General features: G+C 38.7%; 1 protein-coding gene across 5 annotated transcripts in view; it reads left to right on the top strand.

The window, feature by feature from the left end:
* The first annotated feature begins 1,444 nt into the window (after positions 1 to 1,444).
* The window catches only part of greb1 (growth regulating estrogen receptor binding 1), a 26,083-nt gene continuing 15,289 nt past the window's right edge, over positions 1,445 to 12,238 (top strand). For 2 of the 5 annotated variants that reach the window (XM_016674804.1, XM_016674802.1), the window contains exons 1-9: positions 5,513 to 5,674; positions 6,835 to 6,995; positions 7,160 to 7,267; positions 7,814 to 7,990; positions 8,185 to 8,367; positions 10,394 to 10,537; positions 10,641 to 10,766; positions 11,581 to 11,742; positions 11,857 to 11,979. In XM_016674804.1, coding sequence (XP_016530290.1) covers positions 5,643 to 5,674; positions 6,835 to 6,995; positions 7,160 to 7,267; positions 7,814 to 7,990; positions 8,185 to 8,367; positions 10,394 to 10,537; positions 10,641 to 10,766; positions 11,581 to 11,742; positions 11,857 to 11,979 — 1,216 coding nt within the window. In that variant the 5' untranslated portion in view covers positions 5,513 to 5,642. Of the gene's footprint in view, positions 1,560 to 5,512; positions 5,675 to 6,834; positions 7,017 to 7,159; positions 7,268 to 7,813; positions 7,991 to 8,184; positions 8,368 to 10,393; positions 10,538 to 10,640; positions 10,767 to 11,580; positions 11,743 to 11,856; positions 11,980 to 12,238 lie in introns of those variants that run through there. The other 3 variants (XM_016674801.1, XM_016674800.1, XM_016674803.1) reach the window with 2 other exon arrangements.

The following is a 12,238-nucleotide window of genomic DNA, read 5'->3' as shown; positions in this document are numbered from 1 at the left end:
TCATGCTACAGAAGCAAAAAGCCCCAACCGTTACTTGGTCTCTGACACTAACGACAATAAAAAACATATAATACTTGAAAATAAGTACAAAATAAAATAAAAACATTGTCTGTTAGAATGGATTAAAATGTTTAGATACTTAAATAGCACATTTTTACAAGAAAACTGTCCGAGAATATTGTCTACTAGCATAAACTAAAGTTAATGTTAGCCACAAAGTTTAAAGTAAAACTCACCTTCGTATCCGTGAATGTATAACGAGGCATGCATCTTAAAACCTTTCTCCAGCTTACTTGTTGGGGCTTTGGATCGATGTACATCATAATTTGTTACCTTGGCCAAGCCCTGCAAGCACCAAGTGTAAAATGCCATTGTCAATAGACAGGAAACGACCGAGCCGCTTTTCCCCGAACATGGAAGCTGACGTGCAAAGACCCCATTAGTCCAAGTAGTCATAAAAGATTACTTCTGTTTATTATTAGATGACTGTTAACAAGTCAGCGTCTGCTAATTCTCCTTAATTCTACCCTAATCTGTAAAAAAAACCATTTTTGCAATTTCTGTGGAAAAATGTGAGTTTGTCTTACCACTGAGCAGAAATTATCCCCAAGTATTTTGTCAAGGTGTTTACTTCTTTAATTCCCTTGCTCTCGCTGTAAGGCAGTCTTCTGTCCAGTAGAGAGCGACAGACATCTTTTGGACGTCTGACGTTTTATGAGTCGGTTTAACCTCCGAAAGAGTTTTTGTTCCAAGATTTCTATCTATAGGACACTAGGACCGTTAACGCTTTTGGCATTTGATATCATACTTATTGGTAAAAGTAGTTTAATTAAAAACCTCTCTCTTTGAAGGGAAAGATTTTAGTCAGAACTTGTAAGTTGATAAAGAATAAAGAGCAAGTAACCCATTTGTTGCTGATTTTCTAAGTTTATGCTGTTGCTGGCACTTTTTAATTTTGACTAATGTGATGGGAGTGGTACAGTTCCAATGTGCGTTTGAGTAATTTCCACGGAAAATGTCAGCAGGACACAGAAAGTTTTGCTTTTAGTTTTTTTTCTTTAAGATGGATAGGTTAAAAGAAAAAGAAGAAAAGTTGCTTAAATACAGTTTTAACCCTTACTTTTAATTGCGCCATGACATGATTACGTTTAATACCGTAGTATAAGAGTAACACCAATAAAACCTATATTATAGGCTTCACAAATTTACCAAAGATTTTTCAATCTGTTTTGTTTTTGTTATTTAATTTGTTTTTCCTTTACCGTTCGCGATGGCATCTACTTATTGTCCTGCGTCATTATTTCATGGCTTGACTTTTTTTAGACAGTTTTTTTAGCACACAAACTGAGTACTCTGAGACTGACCGCAACACAGTTCCGGAGGAAAGGGGAGGGTCCTCGCGCGGATCAGAGGTGATGACACGCGCGACACCAAAGCCAGTCCCGCTGCAGGTCTCGCGCCGGTGACATGGTGACAGCACGCGGGATCAATCTACTCGCTTTGTGAGAAAAGTAGTTGTAGTAAAATAGGTTTTCGGATTCTGGCGCTGGAGTGTAGAGGTAAGTCCACCCTGCATCTTGTGTCTGTTTGGCTTTAATTATTACAGGAGCGAGCTGGCTTCCAAATGGTAAAAAATAAAACTATCACTTAGCAAACTCAGTTGTTGTTGACGTTTAATAACAAATCGTTACTCCTATGTTGTACTTTGGATTACCACACGGTTTCTTTACCTTTTAACATTTTAGTCATTTATTTTTATCTCATTTCAAAATCTCGTACTGATATGTTTTAACAACAGCTTTGTGAAGTTGCATACAACTCTAAAGTTAAATATGAATTAATTAAGACTTTGATTTTACTCCACCTTTGTTTTTGTTTTTTTTTAAAACAAGATATGAATAATTGGATTATTATGGAATAATTATCAACTTTTATCTGCATTTAAACGAATATTTAATGTCTTTAATTATTTTATTTCCCACGTTAAATGCACAAGACTTTTAATAAGTTATTCCTTTAGTTACAGAGAGACTGTATTCATTGTCATCGAATAAGCTTTAAAAAGTTTTAAAAATTTATTTGTGATATATCTTTTTAATACAACTATATAAAGTTTATGTACTTAAGTTGATGCAAACTTGTTTTTATTAACATTTTGCACATCTGCCTGTTTTTTTTATTTGGTTTTTTTTATTTTTCAAAGAATGGTGATGGTACAAAGTGATTTAAATGTTTAAAGGCATTCTGCACCATAAAAGTATAAAGCCAAACCAAAGCACATATGAAGCCAGATGTTCATGCATCTAGACAATACAAGTATCCCTCAAGTTATGTAAGCAGAACAGAGCAGAAGAAACAAATTCTGCTCAAGGACATTCTCTCAGATAGCAAAGCGACAGGCAGTGCAGCCACCAAAGTTTCAGACAGGAGCAGATTTATGGTGTAAAGTATAGACTGTTATCTGCTGACATTGTAAATAATTTTCCTGTTCATGCAGGTATATAGAGCATTTGAGTGGGAGAAGCTTGTAGGGATTTAGTGATCGAAGTACTTTTATAGATATTGGTGATTTGCTGGCTATTACAAAGAGTGGATCAGTGCATGAATGCATACATGCCTATGGAGATGCCTGACCAGTTGGCTAATTGGTCATCCATGCAGTGTGTTTTGAGCAAACTGTGAATGGAAGTGTTTGCTGTGGGTCACTGCCTGGAGATGCTCCCATTTGAATATCCACTTCAGATGCTGCACATGCTGTTGGTGTCAGAGTATATGTAAAACCAGATTTTTTTTTCACTGTTTAAATTCTGCAACCCAGGACAGAAATAGATGCCGGATGATCCTCAGCTACATTATCTTATCTGTTTCGAATACAAAGGTACCCAAACACACAGACACACACAGTAAAAAGAGTCTCCCAATCTGTGAAGACTTATCCCCACTGACCTTCCCCTCAATGACCTCATTTGACATAAAATTGAGTGTTAGGTGTTCCTATACCATATGAACAACATATTTATTAGGCACAAACTAGCTCTGTGCAGTTTCTGGTAATAGTTTAACTGCATAAATCTTGTCCACTATTATCTCCTCAGCTGTATACTGGGAATGTGAGTAAGTGGAGACCCCACGTGTCGAAGTGAACAGAAAGAAATACAAGTCTTGGTATTGCTGCATGTTTTTTTATGTGTTTGTGTGTGTGTGTGTGCGTGTGTGTGTCTGTGTGACTGGTATGTGGGCTGGGCTGAAAGAGAAAAAAGCCAGGGGTCTTTATTTGACCTCTCCCACCATGACCCTTCACCCCTCCCTAAGACAAGCCTTTTGTGTCCGCTTAGCTAGAGACCCTGGGAGAGCGTGTCTGGGGTGGGAGGTGGGGAGTCCCTGTGTTTGTGCATGCATGTGCGTGCGTGTGTGTGTGTGTGTGTGTTTGTGTGCACTTGTGCAAGAAGTATAGGCCACATCAAAGCTTTACTTAAACATTGTTATCTCGGCTCACCTTTGACCTTGTGGTCATGAGACATCCCTCAAACTAATTCAGCCATGCCCTCACGGCACAGATGATATATGTGTGTTTACATATGTTAGCTGACTTTTGCAACAATGGAAATATAGCTCTAATTGCAAAACGCTTAAAAACATCTTTGCAGTGTGGTAGCCAGGATTTTTGTTTTAAAATTCATCTGATATTGTAGTTGACACTGAGCTTTGGTGTAAACTACACAATGCTATTAAATATGTTTTTCTTCAAAGTGAGTTCAAATTATACATTTATAAAATTATACACATATAATACTCCCAGTTCAATATGTAAATAAAGAATATTCCTTAAAAAAATCAGTTAAAGTATTAGTTTCTAAGTAAAAACGTATTTGATTGGTGATATAGTGTTTGGATTTCTTTTTAAAGGATCGTAACTGCAACTGTGTGTGTGCGAAAATGTAGTAATGGGAATAGGGTTCAAGGGGTCATAAAACACCACAATAGTGTCTCTCTCCCTAGGGTGAAAAAGAGGCCGAAGGGGGAAAAAAAGTAGAGGTGGAGATAAAAGGATCTCCCACTTCCATGTCAAGGAAAGAGGAAAGAAGGGGGAGGTGGGAGGAGAAAAGATCAACAAAGCAGCCTTAAAAGTTTTACTTACGGCTTATTGCTGTCATCTCTTCTGCATGCATATAGCCATAAAGTTTTCTGCAATAAATACTGAATCCATGACAGAGCAAGAGCACAAGTTGAAACATAGATGAAAGATGCAACTTCAGAATAAATTGTAATCCTTCCTGAAGGTTCCTTTGTGCCAAATTAATTGAAATATTCACAAGAAGAATTGTATGCGATATTATGCATTATTGTTATTATTATTGATATTAGTTCCTTTGTTATTTTTATAGATTTTTTACCAAAGAAGATTAAATTGTGTTTTACACCTGCAGTAAGAAAAGATTTGACTGTAAGCTCAGGGTTTTAGGCTTCCCTCCAATTCAACTTACCTCCCAGCCCCCTCCCCTTCAGTCTGAGGTCGTAAAACGATCAGCATCCTCTTTGGTAGAAGGTGTGATTACTTCCTGTCACCACTGGCTGTGTGGTGGTGACCGGGCTTTTTGTCTCCCGATCACTTCGTCTTTCTGCAAGGTGGTGCAAGGCCCTAAAAGTCTGCGCTGCTCCTTTCAAAATGTGGGAGCAGGAGGTGGTCAGGAATGTGTCACTGCAACCATCTTCAGCCTAAATGTGTGAGGTGAATGTAAAGCTGGAAGTCTTGCAACAGTTGACCCAATAACATGTTAACGTTGAAAATGATTGTAGGACATCTGCTACTGATGTTGTATTCTTGACAGTTTTTTGCAAAGTATATGAAGATTGTGTTGGAATAAATAACAATTAGAGATTCACTAATCTGATGCTGATTTCTTCATTTCTTAGAGGTGTGACCTTACTTGACTTTTTTGTAGTATGACATAAGTATAAAAAGTTGCTACAGGCTCTCTTAGTAGTTTTGAATCCACCAAAAACAGATTTTGGAATTACACGATTTTGGATTTTGCCCTTTTATAAATCCTAACTGCAAAAACTGCATCAAATTTCAGATTCTTTGTTTTATCTTTGGTGATAAATTTTCTTGAGTGTATAATATTCCAATCACCAATCAGAGCAAGTTAAGATCGATTATTAAGGCTGATTGTTGATCATACAGACCTAAAATATTTTAATCCCCTCCTGCAGATGTAGCTTTAAAGCTCAGGTGTCAAACTCCAGTCCTGGAGGTCCACTGCCCTGCAACTTTTAGATGTGCCTCTGCTGCACCACAACTTATTAGAATAATTAGGTCATTAGCAAGGCTCTACACATGAAGGAGGTAATTAAACCATTTCATTCCAGTGTTTTGTAACTGTGGCACATCTAAAAACTGCAGGACAAAAACTGCAGGCCCCTGATGACTGGAGTTTGACACTCCTGCTTTAAAGTAAGCTTTTATTTTTATAGCCATTTTTTTTTAAATTGAAAGTAATATTAATGGTCTGGACTTAAATATTAGGAAATGGCAAGGTGGTTTTCCGGCCTCTGAGACTTGGGTACTCATTACCAAAGACCAATCATCAAAATAACAGTGGAAAATCTGATCAGCAACTATAAGAGCAGTTATTGCTGTAATGGCCTGGACGCGTTTTCCACATATTATAAAGTAGTTTATATTTATTTTTAAAATGCAATTTTTTTTGTATCTTGTACATTTTTAATGACACTTCTTTTACGTTGCTTTATTGTGTTTTAAAATGTTTCTGCCTCATTTCCTATCAGAAACAAACATAGTCATTAAATAAAAATAATTGGTCTCTATATGAATCTGTCTAGGTGCGGATTTTTGTCTGGTGTGTTTCTGTGATAAATGTTGACACCTAGAAGATTGATCAAGAGGGCTCATAAAACATCTTGCATTGTGAATCTAGATGTTTGGTTTTTATTGTTTGTTTGTCCTGTAATACAGAATATGGTTTTGCAAAGCAACACGTCATTGTATTACATTGCTAGATGCAGCTTCTTATTGAAAACATGCTATGAGTGTTTTTAACTGTGTGTGATGTCTTTGCAGTAAACTAACCCTCAGGTTGCTCCCCGGCTAATTAATGTTATGCGTGTAGGCAGGTTTTTAAGTCAGTTGTGTGAGTTTGTCAGCCAGCTTGGGAGCTGCCAGAGTTTAATGCAGAGGGATTAGGTTCATGCTCAGTCAGGTTTTATTCTTTCAGTTAACGACTACAACATGCTTGTCCTCTTAAAAATCTGAGTTTGTTACGTTTATTTGCGTAAATGATTTGTTTAAGATTAGCGCTGAACTACACCATGGAGAGAAGGGAGAAGGAGTTAGAGAAATACTCTTGGAGAGAAAGTAGAAAAACAGAGGGAGGGAGTTGCGTCTAGGTCAGGGTGTTCTGACTCTGTCAGCGCAGCTGATTTTATATTATGCTCTTTGGTAAAACGCCATGCACCCGCAGCCACATTTTAAGCCTCTGTGGATCTGTGTGTCAGTGAGAGCAGATGTGCTTCTGATGTTAAATTACTTTGCACAAGTGTGGATGTGCCTGCGAGTCTGCTCACATAACTAAGCAAAGACTTTTTTTTAATGGATGCCAGAGAGATTTTAAAATATGATTATTTCATTTTTTTACAATCATTAAACACATCAGAGTTTGTGTCATTTCCTTCACTGAGAAAACACTTCTAAATCAAAAATGACCAAAGCTACATCCATGTTTGGTTCGCCTTCAGGTTTTGTGATCACTTTAGAGCAAACAAAAACAACCAAAAGACTTCAGTTCAGTATGGGGTTCCTGTGTGTGCTTCCAGGGCGCTGATGGGGAACTCTTATGCAGGCCAGCTGCGGTCCGCACGCTTCGAGGAGGTCCTCCACAACTCCATCGAGGCATCCCTGAGGTCAAACACTGTGGTGCCTCGGCCCGTCTTCTCACAGCTGTATCTTGAGACGGAGCAGCTGTTTATGCAGGATGGTGGGTTGAAGAAATATGCAGGTGAAGCAACAGCGAGTCCAGGTTTAGGATGTTCACCATCTTTAGTCTTAAGTTTGAAACACTTGTTTTGATCATCATTTAAATTATGACTGTGACGTGTCAATTTGCCCTGAAATAAAGCAATGTTTTCGTATTCTAACTAGGTCGAACATTCAATGATGACGAAGAGGATGAAGATGGCTCTGAATCCAACAGCCCACCGATACCCTATCAGATGAAACCTCCACCTGAGGGATGCTGCACCACAGATGGCATGTACAAGTTTATATATGTGGTGACAAAACTACAGAACAGCGCTTTTTCAGCAGTTTGTGACAGAAGTATTTTTAATCAGTTGTGGTCAAAGTGTGTTGCATGGGGATTTTATTTTAAAATGTCGGTGTTGGCAATTAATGGGACACAATAATGGGGAGAAAGATTTTAAAAAGTGATCCAAAAATTGATCCACAGCAATAAAAAAAAGACTCATTTCCAGTTTTCAAAGACGCATGCTGCCAATGACGCATGCTGGTTGTAAATCAATGAGATTTACAACCAGATATTAATTTTTCCATAGATCCAGATTGGTTTGTAAACCTTTTTTCTTGATAAATGAAGTCCAAATTTGAAAAGTTTCCTGATCATAAAATAGGTTGGTGATCTCAAACATGTAGACAAATAAACAAAACCAAAAGAAATGTGTAAGTGGACAAATAACTGATAAAACAATAGAATATATTGTGTTGTTTAAAATGACTAATCTCATGGATCTACTTGAATATTTAGTGAAAACATTTCTTTCCTTGTCTTCCTAACAGGCTTCTGTCAGGCTGGCAAAGATCTGCGTTTGTCCTCGCTTGCGTCAGAGAACTTGGATGTTCCTCCGGGGTTCATGCCAGTTGGGGTAAAATCCCCCTCCCTCCCTGACAACCTGCTGGTTTGCGCTGTGGACCGACGCTTCCTGCCAGATGAACGGGGTCGAAACGCCCTGCTTGGTAAGACAGAAGACTTTCTCAGGGCAATGTGACATGATTTTCTGTTGAAAAGATTAGAAGTTGTAAGTAAAGTTCAGTCCAAAAATCTTTTTTTTTTTTTTCTGTTTTGTTTTTTTTTGCGTCAGAGTCCATTGGTGATCTTATCCACATAATCATTATACATAATGTGATCCGTTTGCTCAATCCTCTTCCAGGTTTCTCGGGAAACTGCTTGGGTTGTGGAGAGAAAGGTTTCCGTTACTTCACAGAGTTTTCCAACCACATTAACCTGAAGCTCAGCACCCAGCCCAAGAAACAGAAACACTTGAAGTACCATCTCTACCGCAACAACCAGGGCATGCTGGTCAAGGGTACTCCCATTTGCTGGAGGGGAAATGGTAAAAGATGGAGCTACTGCTTTTACAAGAAATCTAGATCTGTTTTTGGTTTTTTTTTACGTTCCACTTGAAGAATTGTACAGTTTCACATCAAGAGTGTTGTTAACCGTTCAGACTGTGTAATTTATTTAATCAAACATACGTAGGAGTGATACTAGTTTTCTTGATGATGTTGCTTCATCATATTGAATGTAAAAGATGGCAAATCACAAAAGTAAAGCAATGAGATTTTGACCACTGACAGTTGTCATTTAGCTGCATTTTGAGCTTTATAACTTGACGACGAGTGCTTACTGGAGATGTTTTTGTTTTAAACGCATGCAGCAAAACACCAGTGACAAAATTAACCTTTAGCCAGATGCTTGTGTTGTTGAGGATGATCTGGGTTGTCTGTTTAACTTGTAGCCAGCTTGGATTACCAGTACTGAAGCCGAAGAGCTTCTCGTACTTCGCGAGACAGCAAGTATGAGACATTTTACCTGAAGCAGTTACATGAATACCTAGTTTTTCAAAAACTTCAACAGTCACCTGTAAAAATGCCTTTAAAATGAGCAGATGGTAATCCTGGTACAAAATGTTTATTCTAAATCAATAAAAATAACTCGCATTCACAACTGCTTTTAAAACACGTCGGAAGTTTTTCATACTCTGAAAATTGGATGAAGCTGCATTTTTTTTATTGCAGAGATGTGAATGTGTGGGTGTGACCAGATGGACTGGTCAGACAGGGTCCTAGGGGGCTGGGGGGGGTCAAAGGTGAGATGTTGGTGTGCACAGAAGCAACAGCCTGAAGGTCATAGTGAAAATGGACATTAGGTGGAGAGAGCATTTGTGTGGATAGGTGTAAAGACTGTTATAGAGTCTTAATGGGGTATATCCCTACTGTTATTTGTTTTTTTGCTCATTTGGTAATCGTTTCAACTTAGTAGTTTGGAACTGAGTGTGAGATTTAGGAGTTGATGGTTCATAGAAACATGTCAGATTTTCTCCTAATCTGTTTTTTTGCTTGGGTGTAGGTGTTGAGAGGCTGGAATTTAACACAGAGGAACTCCAGGCTTATTTCCTGAGAAGGGTTTGCTTACATACTAACGCTGGACTAACAACCCAAAATACAAACAAAACCAGAGGTGAATCCTGTGCATAAGGCTGACATTATTAGCAAGTTTCTGGAGTCCTGTTGTATTTTTTTTTCCTTCACTTTGCCCCTCCAAAAAGAAAACAACGCCATGTTTTGTGTTAACAAGATTTATCTCCAGAGAAAAACTAAGAGAAAAAATTGATGGTTCTTACAGATTCAAGCAAAAGCAGCGTTCACTGGAAACATTTAATCAGTCCTGAACTCCTTTCATGTGTGTGACCAGTCACTTCCTGTTGTATTATCTAATCGTATTCTGGAATTTCAGACTAGTGATACTTGTTGATGGATCTTGAAATCAGAAAAAGATGAGGTGGAGCCCCAGCTTAGAGCACCCAGAGGCAAAACATCATGCTCTGAGAATTATGCAATGAGGCTTTTTGATTATGGCTTTTTTGTTTATGTCTTTATCCAGACTTGGATTATTTGCACACACAGAGTTTTTTCATGAACCTGCATACATTTCAGAATACAACAGGATGATGCAACAACTTTCAGACTCAGATTTTGGAGAGTTTGCTGCTGTGTTTGCACAAAACTCAACCTTTGGTCTTCTGGACATTTCCTCAGGAAGTTAGGTGAATCCTGCAGATAAGTTCCACATACATTACAAAGCTGGTATGTGAATGTGTCTCTAGAACTGAAGTGGATTTATAGTTGTTTTTTGGCTTTAGTCATCTTTATGACAAGGCTTTATTTAGTTCAGCTCATCTCTTATTGTCTTATGTGCTTAACTTTTTCTGATTGGTCAAAGTTTAGTTTCTGGTGTTCGAAGCCTCACACTTCAAAGTATGCGCTCCTTCTCACAGGCATGCCCACTCTCAAAGCATTAATGTGAAAGAGATTTAATTTGTCTCTGTTTGTAGATAACCAGTTTAATATGTCTTTCAGATGTCAGGATAAGACAGATCAGAGCCAGTCTCTCAGAGGGCCACCTGACCTTAGACGAACGGCCATCGAACCCGGCTTTGGCTAACCCGGCTTTGGCTAACCCGGCTTTGGCTCACCCGTCACACACAGCAGGCAGCGCCACAGGTTAAAAATGACAGACATATTACTGATTCTGGTCATTTCCTTGTTGTCTTCTAAAACATAACTGTCTCTAATAAATCTTTGTCGTCTTTTTTTATTTTTTAAGGCTCACACGTGGAGCCTCAGACAGCTGATGCTCCCACCACGCTGATAAATGGAAACCACACAGCAGCTTCCTCCATTGCCCAGCCACCTTTAAGTCAGTCGGGACCTGGGAGACCATCAGTTACTGGTACAGATTCCTCTTAATGTTTTTTCTTTTTTTTCAGCTTTTTAGTTCTTTCTAGGATGTGTATGACAATAGTGTAATTTCCCAGAACGGCATACATTATTCTACTTAGAATCCATGCAGGCAATGTCTGCTTGTATAACACAACTTCTTGTTTAAATGCAAACAAGAAGTCGTCTTTAAGCCCCTCCCCTTTCTGTCCGTCTGCCTCACAGGAGCCCAGTAGCTACTTTTTATGTCAGGGGTGAGGGAGGAGGGTCCTTTGTTTTCCCTGCTTTGATTTGGCTGTCCTCAGAGCACTAAACATCTACCTCTCTTTTCTCCTCTGTTTGCCTCTCTGTCCTTCTCACTCCCTGCCTCTCGCTCTGCCTCCTCCATAAACCCAGGTTGTAAAATTCCCTCTCTCTCTGTCTCATCTTTTCCCCCTTGCATTATATCTGAATGAAACACTTCCTTCCTGGTGGTGTGTTTTTTTTTTCATTGCCCTTTTAACAAGCGCATCTTTTATGTGTTTCCATTATTACAGCATTTTAACAGATACTTGAGAGGAAAAGACAGATAAATGCATGACTAAAATACAACTGTTTTGCATTACAGTGTCTACAAAAGTCTCCCTGGCACCTTGTAGTAAATGTGTTAATTTGTGAGGTGTTGGGATGAGAAAAGTGACTTCTGTGTCCCTCCGTTTGTCAGTCTCAAAGAGAACTGACTGAAAAATGACACATGATTCGCTCCAAATCACTGGAATAAAACACAAGATGGGACAAAAAACTTAATCTAAATATATCCTGTATTTTTTTTTCTTTTTACCTGATAGGTCCACCTACAAATGCTGGTCCCCCAAAAAAGAGACACAAAGGCTGGTCACCTGATTCATCCGCCAATACTTTGACAGAGAGTGCTGGGAAGTCTGCACAATCGTCATTAAGTTTATCAACATTATCAGTGACTTCTGTCATCACCAATGGAGCAAGATCAGGTACAAATAGGTTTTTGGAGCCACTGTGTGTTTTTGTTATCAAGCTAATTAGCCTCACTGGAACTGTGTGCTAAATGTAAACACCTTTCTGTGTTTGTTTCCCTTTTGTGCCAGAGACTACAGCCGTACAGAGTTCATCACGAGGATCAGCAAGTCAACTTTCGCCCCCTGAAGTGTCTGTAACGGTGCCTGATCAGCTGCTTCACACCTGCAGGCTGCAGCCTGTCATATTTAAAGGTGAGAGGGTCAGCTATGAGTGTCATTTGAAAGCCGGAGGAATTTCATGCACCCTGTGTGGCTAAATCATCTTCATATGCCAACCACTGTTTGAGAAATGCTGAACACAAATCATCTTTTAAGTTTTTTTCTGCTAATATTGTTCCCCCTTTATAGCATCTACTATTCTGTTCCCAATGATTCCTTATTTTTGGCAAAAAGTTTTAAATTAACAAGACTTGTGCACTCCCTTACTGTACATTTACTATATATATATATA

This window comes from Poecilia formosa, unplaced genomic scaffold (assembly GCF_000485575.1).
Source record: "Poecilia formosa unplaced genomic scaffold, Poecilia_formosa-5.1.2 Scaffold102, whole genome shotgun sequence".
Taxonomy (NCBI): domain Eukaryota; kingdom Metazoa; phylum Chordata; class Actinopteri; order Cyprinodontiformes; family Poeciliidae; genus Poecilia; species Poecilia formosa.
The sequence above is the reverse complement of the archived record's forward strand: the minus strand, read 5'-3'. Positions and strand labels throughout refer to the sequence as shown.